Here is a 19,453-nt window from a genome sequence, read left to right as displayed (position 1 = left end):
GTTTTTGTTTCCAAGATGGGGTTCATCTTTGCTGAAGCCGTCTTGATTGATATCAAGAATTAGCTTACTATTGTGCTTTTGATCCACAACATCAAGTATTTTTCTATAACTTTTTTATTTACTTGGATAGTGCATTGATCTGAATGGATCACTTGCAGGCACAGCTCAGATGAACAGAATCACATAAGAAGTGAATTAGAAGTTATGTACTCACCATAACATTCCATCTGAGTAGGTGACTTCATTTGGATGCAACCTGTGGGTATCGGATCCGACCTCGGATCCGAGCCGGCATTTCAAAAGCTTAGGCTCCGAGCTCCTAGCTCCTCCCTCTTACCCATAACCCCTTGCCAAGCCCTGACTGACCTCAGATTGAGTTTGCCTAAATAATACTGACTACAGTACATGAACCAAGCATAAATACTCGCTCTATAAAGGTCAGGGGGATGGAGGGGATAGTTGCATCCAAATGAAGTCACCTACTCAGATGGAGCGTTATGGTGAGTACATAACTTCTAAATCTGAAGTAGGTAGACTTCATTTGTCTGCAACCTGTGGGACAGAGTCCCCAGCTACCTAAATCTTGGGTGGCCGTCATGGAAGGATGTTCCGAGCACCGCTGAGCCAAAGGATGCTCTTCCCTGGAAACAACATCCACCTTATAATGAGAAATAAAGGTATGAGGCGAGGCCCAAGTAGCTGCAGCAGATATCATCCAATGACACACGGGACTTAAAGGCGGCTGACGTGGAGACTGCCCTAGTAGAATGAGCCGTAACCCTCTGAGGAGCAGGTCTACCTGAAGTGTCATAAGCCTGCAGAATACAATTAGCAATCCACCTAGATAGCGTGACTTTAGACACTGCTTTACCCAAAGCAAATTTAGCAAAGGAGACGAACAGCTGATCTGATTGCCTGTGACCAGCTGTTCTGTGAATATAAAATCGTAAATGTCTATGAACATCCAAGGAATGCAATTTGTATTCCCCTTTGTTTTGAGTACTTGGGAAAAACACAGGTAAATTGATTGATTGGTTGATATTAGATTCTGAAGAGACCTTCGGAAGAAAAGATGGATTGGTCCTGAGGCACACCCTATCTGGAAAGAAAGAAAGGTAAGGCTTGACGATAGAGCCTGAAGTTCAGACACTCTTCTGGCTGAAGTGATAGCTACTAAGAAGGCAGTCTTCCAGGAAAGGTACTTTAGGTTTGTAGAAGCTGCAGGCTCGAAGGGAGGAGCAGTAAGAGCTTGCAGAACTAAAGATAGGTCCCAAGGTGGTACAATCTCCTTGACTGGAGGCCTCAACAAAAAAATCCCTTTGAGAAAGGTTTTGCACAATTTCGCCGTCATGAGGGAGCTGTCTCATGACCAATGTGATAATGCGAGATGGCTGCCAGTTGTACCTTAATCGTGGAAGAACTTGCCCCTTGATGAAAGAGGTCTGTTAAAAAATCCAGCACTGCTGACATAGGTGCTGAGAAAGGGTCCAAAGTTCTCTGAACCGCCCAAATAGAGAATCTCTTCCATTTACTCCGATAAACCTGCCTAGTGGAAGGTTTATGAGCTGCCACTAAGATGGCCTTGACCGGTGACGAGATACTGGGAGTCCTAATCAAGGATGGAACTGGAGCAGCCAAGCTGTCAATTTCAGGGTGCGTGATTGGGAACCGAAATTCCCAGAGGGTGGGAGATGAGATCCGAATCGGATCCAGAATCCAGGGTGGATTGATTTTGTGAGACCATACAAAGGGGAACCAGGGTTGGCGAGGCCAGAACGGGCAATGAGAATCATTCTGCTCCCCAAACTGTTGGCTTTCTGCAGAAGCCTCTGCATCAGAGGTAGTGGAGGGTAGGCATAAAGGAGACCGGGAGGCCAAGCATGCACCAGCGCATCTCTCGAATTCCCTGGTGGGAAGCAGAGCTAAGAAATTGTCGCATTTGGCGTTTGAGGGAGAGGCAAAGATCGCAACAGGGTTGCCCCAAACGGCAAAAATCTTCCTCGCTACCTGAGGATTGAGAGACCACTCGTGAGGTGAAAGAATGGTGCGACTGAGTTTGTCCATAAGGATGTTGGATTTTCCCAGAATGTGCGTTGCTACCAGAAAGCGTTTGGTGGAAATTGCCCATTCCCAGACTCTCATGGCCTCTCGACAAAGGGGATAGGACCTGGTTCCTCCCTGTTTGTTGATGTACCAGACTACCGACATGTTGTCTGTCTGAATCGCAATAGTCCCTGAAGGAAGAACGTGGTGAAGTGCTTGCAACGCTAGGAGCACCACCCTCATTTCCAGGACATTTATATGCAACGACGTCTCTGTGGGGTTCCACGTGCCTTGGACAATCTTTCCCGCAGAATGCCCCCACCGAGGCAAGAAGCGTCCGTGGTCACTGTGGCTCGGGAAATGCAGCACAAAAGGTCTCCTGTCAGGGGCTCCGGAGAAAAAAGCCACCAAAGAAGGGAATCCTTGCACGCTTTGCTGACCACTATCGGAGTGTTGAGAGAGGAACAGAGAGGGGACCACTGAACTTGAAGGGTCCATTGAAGAACCCGCATGCGTGGCGTGCATGAATAAGAAGCGGATAGCTGCCGCCATCGAACCTAGGGCCCTCAGGACCCGAGCTGCAGTCGGAAATGGTTGCAGGACCGCTGCTACATGACACTTCAGGTTGGCTATTCTGTCTGGAGTGAGGAAGGCTCGCATTGACCTGGTGTTTAGCCTTCCTCCTATGAAATCTATAGCTTGTGTGGGGTGCAGTAAAGATTTCTCCCAGTTGACAGTGATGCCCAGCCTTGGGGCTAGTCGAAGAAAGTAGTCCCTGGCTGAGCACAGAAGATGCCTTGATGAAGCCGTCAGGAGCCAGTCGTCCAGGTACGGAAAGACCTGTAATCCCTGGAGCCTCAGGTGGGCCGCTACCACCGCTAGAACCTTGGTGAACACCCTGGGGGCTGAGGTGAGACCCAAGGGGAGGACCCTGAACTGGTAATGACTGGCTCCCAGCCGGAAGCGAAGGAACCTCCTGGACCGTCTGTCCATGCGAATGTGGTAGTACGTGTCCTTGAGGTCGATGGAGCACATCCAGTCGTTCTCCCTCAAGAGGGGGAGTATAGATTGAAGGGTGACCATCCGGAACTTTTGCTTGGTTACTGACAGGTTCAGCAGGGAAAGATCTAAGATTGGTCTTAAGTCCCCCGTTTTCTTTGGCACCAAAAAGAACCTGGAGTAAAACCCTGACCCGGATCTGGGGGGACGCACTAGATAGCTCTTTTTTCTAGCAGCTGTTCGATTTCGATAGCTGCTGCCTCCCTTTGGTCGGGTGGAACATCTGGGAGGCTGCGAGATCTGGGAACTTTGTACAGGGGAATTGTATAACCTCTGGATATCACGCGAAGCACCCAACGGTCTGATGTGATGGACTCCCAAGTAGTTAGGTGCCTCGAGAAACGCCCCCGACTGCCTCCAGAGACAGACAGCGGGCAACCCTTCAGGGCTGCTGTGGGTCTCTCAGAGAAAGGTTCTCTGGACCCAAAGTTTCTAGGAGCCCCCCTGCCTCTAGGACGGCGACCTCCCTGTCCTCCTCTGCCACGGGAGGACTGGTTATCCGGAGCAGGTTGGGACTGCTGCGATTTCGGAACCACATCTTCTTCTGTCCCTTTTGGTTCTTGAGAAGGACCTCTGGGGAGCTGAGAAGCGGACTCGGCAGACAGCGTCTTCCGTCCTTTTCGTTCTGGACCAGTGTTTCGAACAGTCTTGCCAAACAAGGCAGAACCATCAAAGGGGCATTCGCGAAAGTCGCCTTGAAGGGCTCTTGAAATCACAGTGGCGGAGCCAGGCCTGCCGCCTCATGACTAGGCCTGCTCCGCTGGCTCTAGCGGCTCCCTCGGTAGCGTGAGAAAGTAGCCGCATAGATGTATTAGAAACCGCTCTAAGAGTGGCCATTCGGGTAGAGTATACCTGCTTATCCTCACCCGACATGGACTCTGGGGAGATGCAGCGTATTCTTTAATCAGATCCCGCTGCATCCTGATGACGTGTGCCATGTAGTTCAGCTCTCAAAGAGAAGGTTGCTGAACTGAAAACTCGCTTCCCAATGCGATCCATCGAAGGACTCCTTGCCCGGAGGATGCATAGAGGGACTCTCCTGGGCCAATTCCCTCTTAGTGGCTGCAGCCATCATCATGGCATCTACTGGGGGCCCTTGCTCCAGTGAGTGCGGTCCGCCGGAGGAAAGGATACGGTCAGGACGCTTGGGTACAGGCTCAACGGTGTCCGGATCCTTCCACGCCTGATGGATATAAGGTCCACCAGAGGGTCGGCAGGAGGGGACACCCAAGAGGTAGATGGGCCCACCTCGAATGCCTCCAAGAACACAGACTTGTCTGAGGAAGCCTTGGGGCAGACCACCCCCGATCCTTAACATTTCCATAATGTCTCCAAATGAGACGTCTTCAGGGGTGATCTTGGGGAGCCTTCCCTTCATCCAAGTCTGTGTCTTCGGTAACGGACTCGGGGAGTCCATGTGCCTCCTTTTGCACTTACGCCCGAGGTACTTCATCGGGGCTGTCCGAGGAGTACTCTTCCAGCTGGATGTTCCAAGGGAACTACTTGGGACATCGAGGCGGGCTGTCCCTGGGACCGGCTGGTGGGAGCCTGGCCCAATTGCAAGGGAGTGCGGGATGGAGCCGTGGCAGAGACCGGGGTCCGGGCGTCCTCAACAGTGCCCTTTCCACTACGCCGAGGCCGAGGGAGCCAGCTTCTCTAAACCCCGAGCCGACCCCCACTCGGATCCGGCGACGGATCGGAGCCGGAGCGAAACCGTCGGATCCGAGACCGTGTGCTCCGACCTGGACGGAGCGAAGACACACCAGCTCCCTCGGATCCAAGGCTCGGTCCTCGGCTCGAGAGGTCGGGTCCGGTACCAAGCACTCAAGGGATGGGACGGATCCGAGGTGCGCCGACCTATCGGATCCGACCCACCCCGGATCCAACTCTGCCCGGCGCCGACAGCTCCGAACCCATGGTATGGGTCGGAGAAGGAGCCAAAGGCGAAAAAAGTCAGCCCCTCCCGGATGGGGGGGGGGGGCTAGGAGCACTCCCATTTGCATTTGGGCCTGGATGAATTTCCTCATCATCCGGTCCATATCTGCTTCACTCATGGAGAATGTGGATCTGGTGGAGGCCACCGAAGCGGACCTAGAGAGCCTTGGGGACCTCACTGAAGGGCTAGCCTCCTCCTCCTCGGGCCCAGGAGGGAACCGAGGGGAGTGGAGCCGAGGAGGAGGAAAGCTAGAAGGCACAGGGGAGGCCTGCTTAGATGGAGGAGCCGAACTGGAGGTTTCAGCTCTCCGTTTGTGGTGCCTCTCCCTGTGCCTCTCCTTCTCTCTCTCCCTAGAAGACTCTCTCCTCCGGCATCTTAGAGGAGGTTGAGTCCCAGCCGGTGGAGGAGAGCCCACAGCAACTGCTTGCTGAGTAGAAGGGGCAGAAGCGGCGGGATCTGGAGGGAGAAGTCCGCCAGCACCAGCCGACCTCCGCTCCCTCAAAGCTCGGGGTTGAACCCTGCACAAATGGTACAACCAGATGACAGGTGCTCAACCCCCAAGCATTTAACGCACCGAGTTTGGCCATCCGCTGGGACAGCTTATGGCCACACTCGATTTAGAGAATACAGCCTTATGGGCTTCAGACATGATAAGCCCTAACAGGCCTCAAACAAACACACACACACAAACTACGAAACCCGAGAAAAGTTTAAAAGAAAAAGAGAGGAAAGCCTAACACAATCACTTCTAACTAATTAAATTAAAAAAGTTAAGGTTTTTGAAAATTTTTCTGTCAGAAAAACTTATCTGTCCCTAGGAGCTCTGGAATCCGTCGCAACTTGAAAGCGGCAAACGAAATCTGGGGTCAGTCAGGGCTTGGCAAGGGGTTATGGGTAAGAGGGAGGAGCTAGGAGCTCGGAGCCTAAGCTTTTGAAATGCCGGCTCGGATCCGAGGTCGGATCCGATACCCACAGGTTGCAGACAAATGAAGTCTACCTACTTCAGATCAAAACCTATTTACAGATACAAGGATATGCTAAAACATACATATTTATAGATGCAAGAATATGCTACTACATTTAATTAAAAAAGCAGTTTGCAATGTCAAAACATGGATGGAACTTGGAATTATGCTGAACAGAGCTTTATGGATAAAATGTAGCCATAATAACTGAGATGGTTTATATTGCAGGGATAGCAGCATATAATTGTATAGGTAGATATGAAGACACTCTTAAAAGTTAAGTGAGAATAGTTGCAGGGTGGAAGACAGAAATAGTGAGAGAAGCATGCAAAAGGAAGAGGAGTAGAAAGGGGAGGGAGTTTGACAGATTTTGTTTATTTATTTAACATTTGTTAACCGGGAAAGTCCGACTTGGAACTAAGCCAATTTTCAGCAGAGGCCCAGGGAGAAATGATCCAGATGCATGTCTTTGTAATGTTGGAGGAAACCGGAGCATCTGGAGTAAACCCACACGAACGCAGGGAGGACATGCACACTCCACACAGAAGGCATTCCAGCCCAGAATCGAACCGGAGAACCTCTTGCCGTGAGGCGACAACGCTACCGCTGCACTACTACGCCGTCCCACATGCAGAGAGAAGAGGAAGGTAGGATGAATGAGAGGCAGTAAATTAGGGGATGAAAAGATGAGATAATGAAGGATGGGTGTGAGGTCAGCTGTAGGTTTCATGTAAAATGACCTTGTATGAGTGTAGCTGCACTTCCTTTGGGTAAAGAGGTGTTACCTTGAGCAGCATTTCTCTGAGATGTCCAAAAGTACTCAGACTTCAGATGTCTGAGAGAAAAATGAGGTCCCATAGTTTGGGTTCTAGGGCGGAGAATGCATGGTCAGTGCATTGAAGTTTAGATTTTGGAGTAGTAAGATGGGTTGAGATTGAACAAAGTTAAAACAAGCAGGAATACAAAAAGCACTCGACCAAGGAAGGTTCCAACAACCAAAACTCAAGCAGTAATGAAAAGAACTTCTTTAATGAATCCAATGCAGACCAATACATGACACACAGTAAAGTTAAGCGCTTTCACCTAGTACAAATACCAGGCTTCTTCAGAACTCACTGCAATGAAATCAATCCCCTTAAATAGCTTGAATAACTTAAATTACATCATGTGACTACCCCACCCAAAAACTCATCAATTATTTTAAAAATCTTTTAAAATCCAATGTTAAAACATTTCTTTAAAAATGCAATTCTGTGAAGAAAAACTTCTGACAATGCTGTACAACGAGACCTGGACCACTAAAATAAGTAAATAGTACACAACATCATAGAATAAAAAGAAAAAGATACAAAATCTATCTGTAAACACAATATGTAATTCCTGAAACAGGAAAAAACAAATTACCATCCTAGTAGTTGTACCTAATTACAATCCCTCGTAATCATAATCTAGCAGCTCTAAGTCTTAAAACGCTGCTAATATTGATATTGTCATTTAAACCCGGTGCTCTCCCCGCATCTAATTTGAGTTGCCAAAGCAGCTCTCTATACTCCAGTTTAGATTCCCAGCTGCCGCCCCGGGGATCTATACAAACTTGCTCCAAAACAAAAAAAACTTTAAAACCATATTTTTACAGTTTTGAGTGTGTTTGTAAAATGCATTTGTTTCTTTCCCTTTACTAACGTCGTACAGATGTTCATAAACCCTTCTATTTAAATGCCTTTCTGTTTTCCCTATGTAAAAACTTGAGCATATTATACACATGCCCAAGTATACAACCCCTTTGGACTTGCAGTTAAAATACTGTGAGGATTGAATGTTAAATTTCCTGGACTGAATATACAAAGAACCTTGATTGACCATATAAGGACATTGATGGCATGCCCCACACTTATAATTACCTGTGTTCTCCCTAGTTTGCCCAATCAATTTTCTTGCTCCTTTCTCCATGTATTCTTTGAGGTTCATATCCCTCCTCCTAGTAAAATGTGGCTGAATAGGTAAAATCTCAGATGTTTCCTCATTCACCTTTAATATATGCCAATATTTAGTAATAATCCTTTCTACTTCAGCTGAAGTCCCCGAAAAAGTATGCACAAAGGCCCCTTCCTTAGGAATAGATTTTGGACAGCTATTTACCAAATTAGTAGTACCAATCCCTATTAAAGGGAAACATTTTTTGTTCCTATTCTCAATAAATTCCTTCACAATATTTTCAATGAGCTCCTCAGGGTAACCCCTTTCTAAGAATAAATTCTTAATGAATTCCACTTAATTCAGGAATTCATCCATCTTACTTGTCATTCTTGAAGCCATAATTAACTGTCCTTTGACTATACCCCTTTTCTGATAGAAGGGGTGACCACTGTCAAAATGCAAGTAAGTGTTTGAGAACGTCTTTTTCCGGAAGATTCTTGACTGAAAACAATTATTCTCATAGTCCTTATATAATGTAACATCTAAATAGTCCAAACTATCTTCCCCCATGTTCATAGTGAATTTCAGAAATTCAGTGGTTTCATTAATATAATCAAAAATTTCTTTCAATTCTTCTTTTGTCCCTTTCCACAACAAACAAATGTCATCTAAAAATCACAACAAACAAATGTCATCTAAAAATCTGGTATACTTAACAATGTGGTTTGTCCAATCTGTTTCTAATATGAACTCTTTTTCCCAATGGTATAATACACAATTGGCATATAACTGGGCACAAGATGCCCCCTTGGCAACATCCATTAAAATATATGAAATTGTTCCTAAGAACAGTCTCAGTGAACTCCAAAACTGAATTAATAGTATTGTTATCCAAACCAGATTCAGCAGTAAGAATCTCCGAAAACCATTCCAGTCCCTTCTCATGGGGAATGCTTGGAAACAATTCAATTACATCAATAGTGACCATAAGTAAATCTCTCCTAAATAATTATTTTTTTATGTCTTTCAAGAACTCCCATGAGTCTTTACAAATATGATGTATTTAAGCTATAAACCTTTTGACCGTGGAATCCACATAAATAGCCAACGGTTTAGTTATGTCTCCTGCACCCGCCACAATAGGTCTAAACTTGATGATGTTATGTGATCCTATCTCGCCTACATTCTGTACTGATGGGTTCGGAGCCGATCCTCAGCTCCGACTCGGCACGCTATACTATAGAACGAAGTCTCTTATTGGCTGAGCTATCCTACATCCCAGGATGCACCACCACTGCTTCCCCAGATCTTGTTTGCCGCTTTACAGCAAAGACGTGGTCTCGGACTTGGCTGAGCTAAGTTGTTATTTCTTCTAAAATTTCTGTCAGAAATTTTTGATTAATCTACCCAAAAGCTGTTTTAACAGCTATCGTTGTTGTGTGACTGGTTATTAGAGTATTTTTGTGGTGAATTTGTCTTTGTTTTGAGGGAAGGATCCTGTTTAAGTTAGAGGGGCCTTGCCCTCGCACGTGAGTGAACTTAGTGTGAGTCTTGTTGTAGTGTTAGTTGGTCAAGTATCCCGTTTATACTAGGGGTCTTGTCCTTACATACTTATTTTCTTCACAAAATTTTTTTTGGAAAAACTTTTCTCTTTTGTGGTAGTGTTTGGCTGTCAGTATGTCGAAAGAGCACAGACCATCTGGGTTCAAGAAGTGCTCTAAATGCAGCTACAAAATGTCAATAACAGATGATCACTCGTGTGTATATTGTTTAGGCCCTAAACATCTTCAGGAGTCATGCAGCATTTGTCACGCTTTTTCCTCCCGAGTCCTCCAAGAGAGGAAAAACAAATTAATTTTAAAAGGGCTTATTACACCTTCTTTTGAGGAGGCTTTATCTTCTTCCTCTTCACCTTCGAAGAAAAAGAAATCGTCGGCTCCGACCAGCCCGTCGGAACCAGCCAAAAAGAAATCTCGGCAGGCTTCTCCATCGGCTCCACGGACTTCGGAGCCGAGGGTGGAATGGTCTGCCTCGATGCCTCCAGCCTCGACTCCTCTGGCTTCGGAGCCGACGGCTAGAGCTTCGAGAGGCGGGTCACCTTCATCGGCTCCTCTGCCTTCGGAGCCGATGAGAGTCACCCGCTCAGACTCTTCCCCTTCGGCGCCAAATTCCTCTTCGGCTCCGAGGGAAATTGCATTGGTTGTGGAGTCTCCCTCGGCACCAATATTTATCGAGACCATTCGGACCCGGTCCACCAGTCCTTCGGAACCGGTGGAGAAGTCGACTCGAACTCGTTCGATCTCTTCTCGGTCTTCGAGGATGTCTGATTCGGACATCGACAGGGTACTTCAAAGGCTGTTTCAGTCTCCTGTCTTTCAAAAGTTGGTTTCGGCTCCAGCCCAGTCGGCTCCGGAGCCGATTGCCCACCCTGTTATTGTAGTTCCTCCTCCAACAGCCTCGGCACCGTTGGAGTCGGTGCTGGTGGAGCCGATGGAGGGTTTCGGGTCGGCTCCGACCCTTACTCTAACCCCGACCTTCGGATCGGAGTTCGGAACTCGGACCTCCTCGATCGGCCCTGGAGGTGACGCTTCGGAACCGATGTTTTCGGTTCCAAGTCTCCCTCTCGGTGCGTCGGCTGCGGGAGTGCCGTCTACTGTTGTGGCCCCGGGGGTCGGTCTTTCCCAGGACTCTGGGGGTCCAGCCTTCAGGGCCATGAGGAGTGCTTTGGCCAAATCTTCTTTGGCTACCTCCACCGTCTCTCCGGCACCTTCCCTTGGCACGGAGACTGCCTCCTTTGTTGTCCCCCTGTCTCAAGAGCGGAGCCCTGAGGCCTGAGGTCACCCCCATTGGGAGTTCCCCCCCTTCCTGGAGGTCCTTCCGAGGCATCTTCGGAGGAACCCCCAAGGAAGAGACAGTGCAAGAGGAAGCACGTCGACTCCCCTGACGAGTCTCTCACTTCGGACACTGACCTCAATGATGCGGAGGGGTCCCCCAAGTCGTCCTCGGATGATGTCTCCTTTGCGGACATCTTAGAAATCCTGAAGCAACGAGGCGACTGGCAGTCCAAACCCCCTTCTGCTGAGGAGTCTGTATTCCTCAAGGCCTTCGGGGCTCAGCCCTCCGCCTCCTGGGTGTCTCCGCCCTTCGATGAGCTTCTAGATTTGATCTCTCGAAGGGTGTGGGAGCACCCAGATTCTGTGGAACCGGTGCCAGCTCGCCCCAATAAATTTCTTTCAGCCCCCCCGAAAAGGAATTTCTCTCCAAAGGTGTGGCTGTAGATGCCCTGGTGGTGGCATCTGCTACCCAACAAGATGTGGCAGAGGCGTCTACGTCCGTCCATCCTCCTAATAAAGAGTCCAGGAGCATGGATCGGTATGGGAAGCACACCCTTACTTCAGCAGCCTTTACTTTAAGGTCTCTGAATTATCTGACCAGACTTCAGAGGGATCTGGTCAAGGAACTTTCAGATACCCTCTCTGGTAACCTACCTGAGCAGTTGGGCCAGACGGTTAGCTCTCAGCTGGCTACCTTATCATCATTATCGAACTCGTCTGTGAGGCTCATTTCGTATGCAGCCGAGAGGGCGAGTAGAGCGGCGGGAACAGGTGTTGCTCTACAGAGACAAGCCTGGCTCCGCCTGTGTCACTTTGCGGAAGCCTTCAAGTCTTCCTTTGCCGACGCTCCCTTCAATGGGTCCTCTCTGTTTGGACCCAAGGTAAAGGACACCTTGACCCGCTGTGAACAAGAGGGTAAGACCTTGACTGCCGTAGGGGCACGGTATTCCACTCCCTTCAGGCCCTATCCCAAGGCTAGAAGAGGGGGGAAAATGTGGTTCTGTAAATCTCAAAAGGCTTACTCCTCACAGCAGGGCGATCCCCCTTCTAGAGGCAGAGGAGGGGGAAATTTTTCAGGAAGACGCCGTCCCAGGGGCGGCGGAGGCCCCCGCAATACTGGAGACCGCGAGTCCTTTAATGGCTCTTCAACCTTCCAGCATCCCTGAAGGACTGCCCAACTGTGCAGCTCCGGGGCCAGTCGGGGGTAGTTTTTCGAAGCACCTAAAGGCCTGGGAGAGTATCACTCAGGACCGATGGGTGCTCCGAATCATCGCCAGAGGTTACACCATCCCCTTTTCTCAACCCCCCCCCCACCATCCCGGAAAATCCCGGACCCACCACCCAGTCAACGGGATCTCGCAGCCATCGAAATCTCAAAGCTGCTTCAAAAAGGAGTCATCCAACCGGTCCCCGAAGGCCAGACCGGATTAGGGACTTACTCAAGATTCTTTTTGGTGCCAAAAAAGACCGAGGACTTGAGGCCCATTTTGGATCTCAGCAAACTAAACCGATCTGTCAAGAAGTCCAAGTTCCAGATGGTCACCTTACAATCCATTCTCCCGCTGCTGGAGAAGGGTGTTTGGATGTGCTCCATAGATCTCAAGGACGCCTATTATCACATCCTGATAGACCAGGCGTCCAGGAGACACTTGCGCCTTCAGCCTGGGAGACAGTCACTTCCAGTTCCGTGCACTGCCCTTTGGTCTCACCACAGCCCCCAGGGTGTTCACCAAATGTTTGGCGGTGGTGACTGCTCACCTGAGAAGTCTAGGATTCCAGGTGTTTCCATACCTAGACGACTGGCTCCTAACTGCCACCTCCAGGCGTCTACTCTTACAAAACCTAGCAGCCACTATATCTCTAGGCAACTCCCTAGGAATCACCTTCAATTGGGCAAAGTCTGTTTTGCTACCATCTCAGCACATACGGTTTATCAGAGTAGAGATAGACTCAAAGCAAATGCGGGTCTATCTTCCTGCAGAGAGGATAGAAACATTACAGTCTCAAGTTCGAGCCTTGCTCCTCAAACGCCGAGCCCCAGCCAGAATGGTCCTACAACTGTTAGGTTCCATGTCGGCCACCGTTCTCCTAGTCCCCTTGGCAAGGTTACATATGAGGATTCTCCAGTGGCTCCTGTCAGTCCAGTGGTCTTATCAGGATCTCCCTCTCAATCACCTCATTCTGATCACAGAGACGTGCAAACAGGACCTTCGTTGGTGGCTTCTTTCCTCCAATCTGGATCAGGGGCGACCCTTCGCTCCACCACCTCCAGTGGCCACATTGACTACGGACGCCTCCCAGACGGGGTGGGGGGGACATTACCTGGGCAGGTCAGTCCAAGGCAAGTGGCAATCAGACGAGAGTTTCCTCCACATCAACATACTGGAAATGAGGGCGGTGCTTCTATCACTGCAAGCACTACACAGTTACCTCCCCCAGGGCATGATTGCCATTCAGTCCGACAACATGTCAGTAGTCTGGTACCTGAACAAGCAGGAGGGACCAGATCCTACCCCTTTGCAGAGAGGCCATGAAGGTATGGGATTGGGCATTGCAACCAACCGTTCTCTGGTAGCAACACACATTCCAGGGAGATCCAATGTGATAGCCGACAGACTGAGCAGAACTGTTCTCTCCCCGCACGAGTGGTCTCTGAACGGCAGAGTGGCAACTCAGATTTTCAGAAGATGGGGAACTCCTTGTTGCGACCTGTTCGCAACCCCCCTCAATTCGAAATGCCAACAGTTCTTCTCTCTCACCCCAGTTCCGGGGGAGATTTCCAAGGACGCCCTAGTCCAAGCTTGGCCCACCGGCCTGCTATACGCCTTTCCACCGGTTCCCCTTCTTCCCAAGGTGATCCAGAAGGCGATTTGCTTGGAGAGCAAGATGATTTTAATTGCCCCATACTGGCCTCGTCAAGTCTGGTTTCCCTTTCTTCGGAAATATGCACTGGACGGTCCATGGTTCTTGGACCAAGTTCCGGACCTCTTGACCCATCAGTCGGGACTGCATCACCAGTCCCTCCACTCGTTGAAGCTAACAGCTTGGCTCCTCCTCTTCCGACCTTAGTCAGGAACCACGCTTTGGATCCGGAAGTCATACATATCTTGTCCTCGGCCCACAAGAATTCTACTAAGAAAATGTATAACAGCAAATGGAAGAGATTTGCTATTTGGGCCCAACTCCGGGGATTAGATCCCATAACTGTCCCGGTATCAGAAGTTCTGAAGTTTTTAGCTTCTCTGTTCAATCAAGGTTCTTCGGTTTCTACCATTAAGGTTCAATTGGCAGCTATTTCCAATTTTCATGAGAGCATAGAACCACCTTTGATGAGCAACAAGTTGTGTAAAGCCTTCATGAAAGGTGCTGGGCTGCTTCGGCCCCCAATATCTCATCCCGCTCCACCATGGGACCTTAATGTTGTGCTAGGTGCTTTGACCTCTTCCCCCTTCGAACCGGCAGCAACTTGTGACTTGAAATTTCTTTCTTGGAAGACTGCTTTCTTAGTCGCAATTACATCAGCCAGAAGAGTTTCGGAACTTCAAGCCCTATGTGTCAAACCACCATACCTGTTTTTTCACAAGGATAGAGTATCCCTCAGACCGAATCCATCCTTTGTTCCTAAGGTTTGTTCTAGTTTTTGTCTGCAACAGTCATTGGAACTTCCAGTTTTCTTCCCAAAGTACTCAGATAGAGCAGAATACATCTTTCACACCTTAGATGTTCATAGGCAATTGCGCTTCTATTTGGATAGGACGCACCAAACACGGAAAACAGATCGGTTGTTTGTGTCCTTTTCGGACAATAAATTGGGCAAAGCCGTCACGAAAGTCATTATTGCCAAGTGGATCAGAGACTGTATCAGTCATACTTACTTCATTTCTAATAAAGAGCTTACATCTACTGTGAAAGCTCATTCTACCAGGGCTATGGCTACTTGGCAGCTTTTCATTCTAAGCTTGCCATTAGTGACATTTGTGCTGCGGCTACGTGGTCTTCTCCTCACACCTTCATTTCTCATTACAAATTGGACGTGGCATCTCGGGGGCGAGCTTCCTTCGGTTCCACAGTTCTTAGGAGTGTTTTCCAGTGAGCCACCCAGGAATCAGGTGCTAGGGACGCTGTCCCATCAGTACAGAATGTAGGCGAGATAGGATCACATAACATCTTTTAGTTATGTACTTACCATAACTTTAGATGTTTGGGATCCATCTCGCCTACATTCCTAATAACCCACCCTCCTTCCCCCTGCCTTGGAGGTCAGAAGAGACCGGACGGGTCGAGTTCAGCCGTTTCATCTTGAAACACCTGGCAATGTTATATCAACAGTCTATGTCTGTGTGCGGACAAACAAGATCTGGGGAAGCAGTGGTGGTGCATCCTGGGATGTAGGATAGCTCAGCCAATAAGAGACTTCGTTCTATAGTATAGCGTGCCGAGTCGGAGCCGAGGATCAGCTCCGAACCCATCAGTACAGAATGTAGGCGAGATGGATCCCAAACATCTAAAGTTATGGTAAGTACATAACTAAACGTTTTCAGTCCCTTTATGTGTCTTGGGGATGCCAAAAATTGTGGGTATTTTTGGTTTGTCCACAATCAAAAAAATTATATAACTTCTCATTTATACTCCCTTGCATTAAGTGGTCTAACAAATAATATTTTATTTTAGCATATGCTATGTTGATCTCATTTCGGGAAACAGATTCATAGTGGTCAGTATCTTGTAAGATATTATACATGTAAATATCATAGTCACTATTGTACATTAAAACCAGACCTCCACCCTTATCAGGTTTCATAACCCTACATTTGTGTTCATTCAGTAATGATAGAATTTGTTTGTCATCTTCAGAAAAATTGTCATTCCTGATTTCATTAAAGTTAAGATGCCTGATTTCCCTCTCAACCAATTCTTCAAATATTTTCAAGAAGGGGTGAATAGGGGGGTTAAAAGTGCTTGCCCTAGAAAGGTCCAGTTTAGGTTGTGCCTGACCTTTAAATAATATGTTAAAGTTTAACTGTCTGATAAAAAGTTTAAGGTCAATAATGGTATTGGCCACTGCCCCTGGACGTAAGGGAGCAAAATGAAACCCTTTAGTGAACAAATTTAAGTGCTCATCCGAAATATTAATGTCCATAAAATTGAATATAGTGAAGTTGCCTCTTTACCAAACTTTGTCCTGATGTACAAATTGGTCTCTTATTTCATGAACAACTTCGTCTCCAAACATTGGGTGAATAAAATTGTTTAATTCTGACCATAATTCCAACCCCTCCCTCTGAACCTCTCTCCCCCCCCCCCTCGCCCCCCTCTGGTACTGAAAATCCTGTGTGGAAGGGTTCCTTTCTTTTTCAGCTAACCTTTCACTCCTTCTTAATGTAGGAGGTCCACCAGAAGGGTCACTCGTATGGTCAGTATTAGAATAACCATCCTCCTTCCCATTAGTAAACACCTTGTCTTTATTGGTGAAAGAATAATGGGTGTTAGCTAATGGATAAGCCCTTCATTCACGGTATTCAATCAAATCTCTCTCTAATTTTCTTACTTTTCTCTCAATAACTTTCTCACAGTGATGGTCAACTTCTTTAAACACATTTTCGTATTTAATTCTATCCCTCCCAGTCAATTTATCGTTTAGTAGCTTCTGATGTACATAATTCATTTCTTTTAAAAGAACCTCACTTCGGCCTTCATAGTCTCTTATCATTAAATTCATAACTTCAATACCCGTCTTAACTGCTGGTATAGACTGCTATCAGGTTTTACATTACTGGGAAATTTAAATATCCGCAGTCCCTTTGGGACTCTATTTACTTGAACACACTCTCTTAAATAATCTGTTTCTAACAGGTTGACCTTAAACATATATAATTTGTCACTAAATCCTTTAAAATAGTCATCAAAAACACTCGTATTATGAGAAAAAGTACCTTCATTGAAGTTAAATCTTTTCGTGGTCCAGGTCTCGAAATCAAAATTAACCTTGTTGTTCACATTGTTCCCCATATTCCCAATGTCCACCCCACCACAGTCCGATAAATTCCTGTTATTATTAATATTCCCCCTTGTGGAATTCATCGCCAGTTCGCCATTACAGGAAACGCCAGAGCGAGTTTCACCATCCACCACTACCCGCGAAAACGTCGTTGCATGTCCGTTACGTGTATTGAAAGCATCCGAAAGTTGTTGGTTGTCAGGAAGACAAGAAGCGGTTTCCGGTCCCTTCTCTCGCATATTGTCCGTCAGCTGGGTTAACAAAGCCATAACTTTGTTAAACTCGCTTCTAGTTAATGGAGAATTGTCCAAAACTTCAATGTGAGAGTGTTCAATCTCGCCGTTTGTTCTTACACCTGGGTTCGGAGCCGATCCTCGGCTCGTGTCGCCGCTACAAAGCTCTGCATCGAGAAGAAGCTCGAGACCAACCTATCTCCCACAATTCCCCTCTGCCTTTACCTCAGATCTAGTTTGCCGCTGCAACGTTCACATCATTTTTGATGAGCTCGGACCATCTGACAGATAAGATTACTTTTATCTAACATTTTTAGATAATTTTTCTTCTAGTTTACCTTTAAGATTTAGTGTGTGCGTGTGTAGTGAGTCGAGGGCTTTCTTCGAGTACGTATATATTTTTTATATATATATATATATATATAATAAGTTAGTTCCGTCGGGGCCTACCCCACCCTCTAAACTTATAAGACTTATAGAACTTATATAAGTTATAAAACTACTACTGGATTTGACTTAATTTACTGGCTTTGACATTATTGTTGGCTATTACTGTCTGTTCAAGACTGTGTGCTGTAAAGCCTTACTGGATTTGACTTTTATTGTTATTATGTCTGAGAAAGCTAAGTCAGGCTTCAAACGGTGCCAATGTGGACAGAAAATGTCTGTCACAGACAACCATAGTTCCTGCGTCTACTGTCTTGGCCCTCTCCATCTGCAAGAAGACTGCTCCATTTGTCATTCTTTCAGTGGAAGGGTCATGACAGATAGGCGCAGGAAACTCATGGATAGAGGCCTTTTGAAGCCTGCATTCCAGGAGGCTCTGGATGCATTGGACCAGACATCTAAATCCTCAAAGGAATCGAAGACGTCGGAGCCCATGTCATCGGCTCCGAGCTCTTCATTTAAAGTTCGCTCACCGGTTCCACAGACCTCGGGGCCGAGTGTTGAACTTTTGACTGTTACCGAGCCTCGAGTCTTGGAACCAGTGACGGAGCTTCCACCTCCTGTGCTCTTGAGGTCGGCTCTGTCTTCGATTCCTTCGACGCGTTCTTCTAGGCCCCTCTCCGACACCGATGTAGACCGCGTGGTGCAGAAATTAATGGAGAATACGGCCTTGTCCAAACTCATCTCAGTCTCTTCCCAGTTGGTGTTGAGACTCGAAGGCCTTCCCTTATCTCCATCTGTTCCTCCTCCGAGACCTGTTCAGTCTTCGGAGCCGGGAGAGGCTGATCTAATGATCATGGAGCCCTCGGTGCCGGAACCGTCCTTCTCTCGGTCGGCATCGTTCACCTCGACTCCGACAGACCCATTACCGGAATCGCGGAGCCGACGATCCATCCTTGGTTCGGGGACCGAGAGTCGGACCGATGTTTCAGTTCCGACTCTCCCTCTCGGTGCCTCGGCTCGGATCGACTCGGCTCCGTCCTCGGGGTCGATGCCCTCGGTCCCCGTCTCGGGGATCCCTCCGCTTTATTCGGATCCGAGGGATTCCTCGACTCGGGACCCGGGGGCCTTTGACCTCATGAGGAAGGTGTTGTCGACTCAGACAACCACTTCAGCAGAAACAGCTTCTCCTTCCCATAAGGGTCTGTTATCCTCCTCTGCACCCATGGCTACGTCAAAGCGTCGAGCACCGGTGTCTCAGCCGCCCCCAGAGGGAGCCCCCTCTTCCTCGGAGGCTTCATCGGATGCCCCCCCCGAGGAAGTTCCGAGGAAAAGGTTGTGTAAGAGGAGACACTTGGATTCTCCACAAGAATCCTTGACATCGGACACTGACTTAGATGAGTCAGAAGGGTCCCCGAAATCACCCTCAGAGGATGTCTCCTTTTCTGACATCCTGGAGATCCTAAAACAGAGAGGTGATTGGCAAGCCCTACCCCCTTCTGAGGATGAGTCAGTCTTGCTGAAGGCATTCAGTGCTCGCCCTTCCTCCTCCTGGGTCACTCCGCCTTGATGAGTTGATGGAACTGATTGCTCGAGGGCGTGGAGACACCTGACACAGTGGAGCCAGTCCCTAGAAGCCTAATAAATATATTACTGCCCCTCAAGACAAGGCTTATCTCACAAAGGGAGTTCCAGTGGACGCTATGGTGGTGGCAGCGGCCACTAAAAAGGAGATGTCTGAATCTTCCTCATCTGTCCATCCGCCTAACAGAGATTCTAGGACTATGGACAGGTATGGGAAGCGCATTTTTAGTTCAGCGGCTTTTTCCATGCGATCGCTGAACTATTTGACCCATTTCACACTGTTACAGAGGGATCTAATCAAAGAGTTGGGAGATACCCTCCAGGGTACTACAGATGCTGCTGTCTCAGAGAAAGTTACAGCACAACTCAATACCCTTACATCTATTGTGAACTCGTCCATGAGGCTCATTTCATATGCAGCCGAAGGATCGAGTAGGGCTCTTGACTTCAGCGATTGCTCTTCGTAGACAATCCTGGATGCGCTTATGTTCCTTTGT

The 19,453-nt window shown here is 47.9% G+C and overlaps 1 protein-coding gene across 1 annotated transcript in view; it reads left to right on the top strand.

Annotated features, from left to right (window-relative positions):
* The window catches only part of WDR75 (WD repeat domain 75), a 1,027,793-nt gene that overhangs the window by 691,648 nt on the left and 316,692 nt on the right, over positions 1 to 19,453 (top strand). The window contains exon 16 of the mRNA XM_044071106.1: positions 9,715 to 9,727. Within this exon, the coding sequence (XP_043927041.1) occupies positions 9,715 to 9,727 (13 nt within the window). The remainder of the gene's footprint in view (positions 1 to 9,714; positions 9,728 to 19,453) is intronic.

This window comes from Protopterus annectens, chromosome 5.part0 (assembly GCF_019279795.1).
Source record: "Protopterus annectens isolate FY-2018-M chromosome 5.part0, PAN1.0, whole genome shotgun sequence".
NCBI classification, from domain to species: domain Eukaryota; kingdom Metazoa; phylum Chordata; order Ceratodontiformes; family Protopteridae; genus Protopterus; species Protopterus annectens.
Note: the sequence above shows the minus strand (reverse complement) of the source record. Positions and strands in the feature narration are given on the sequence as shown.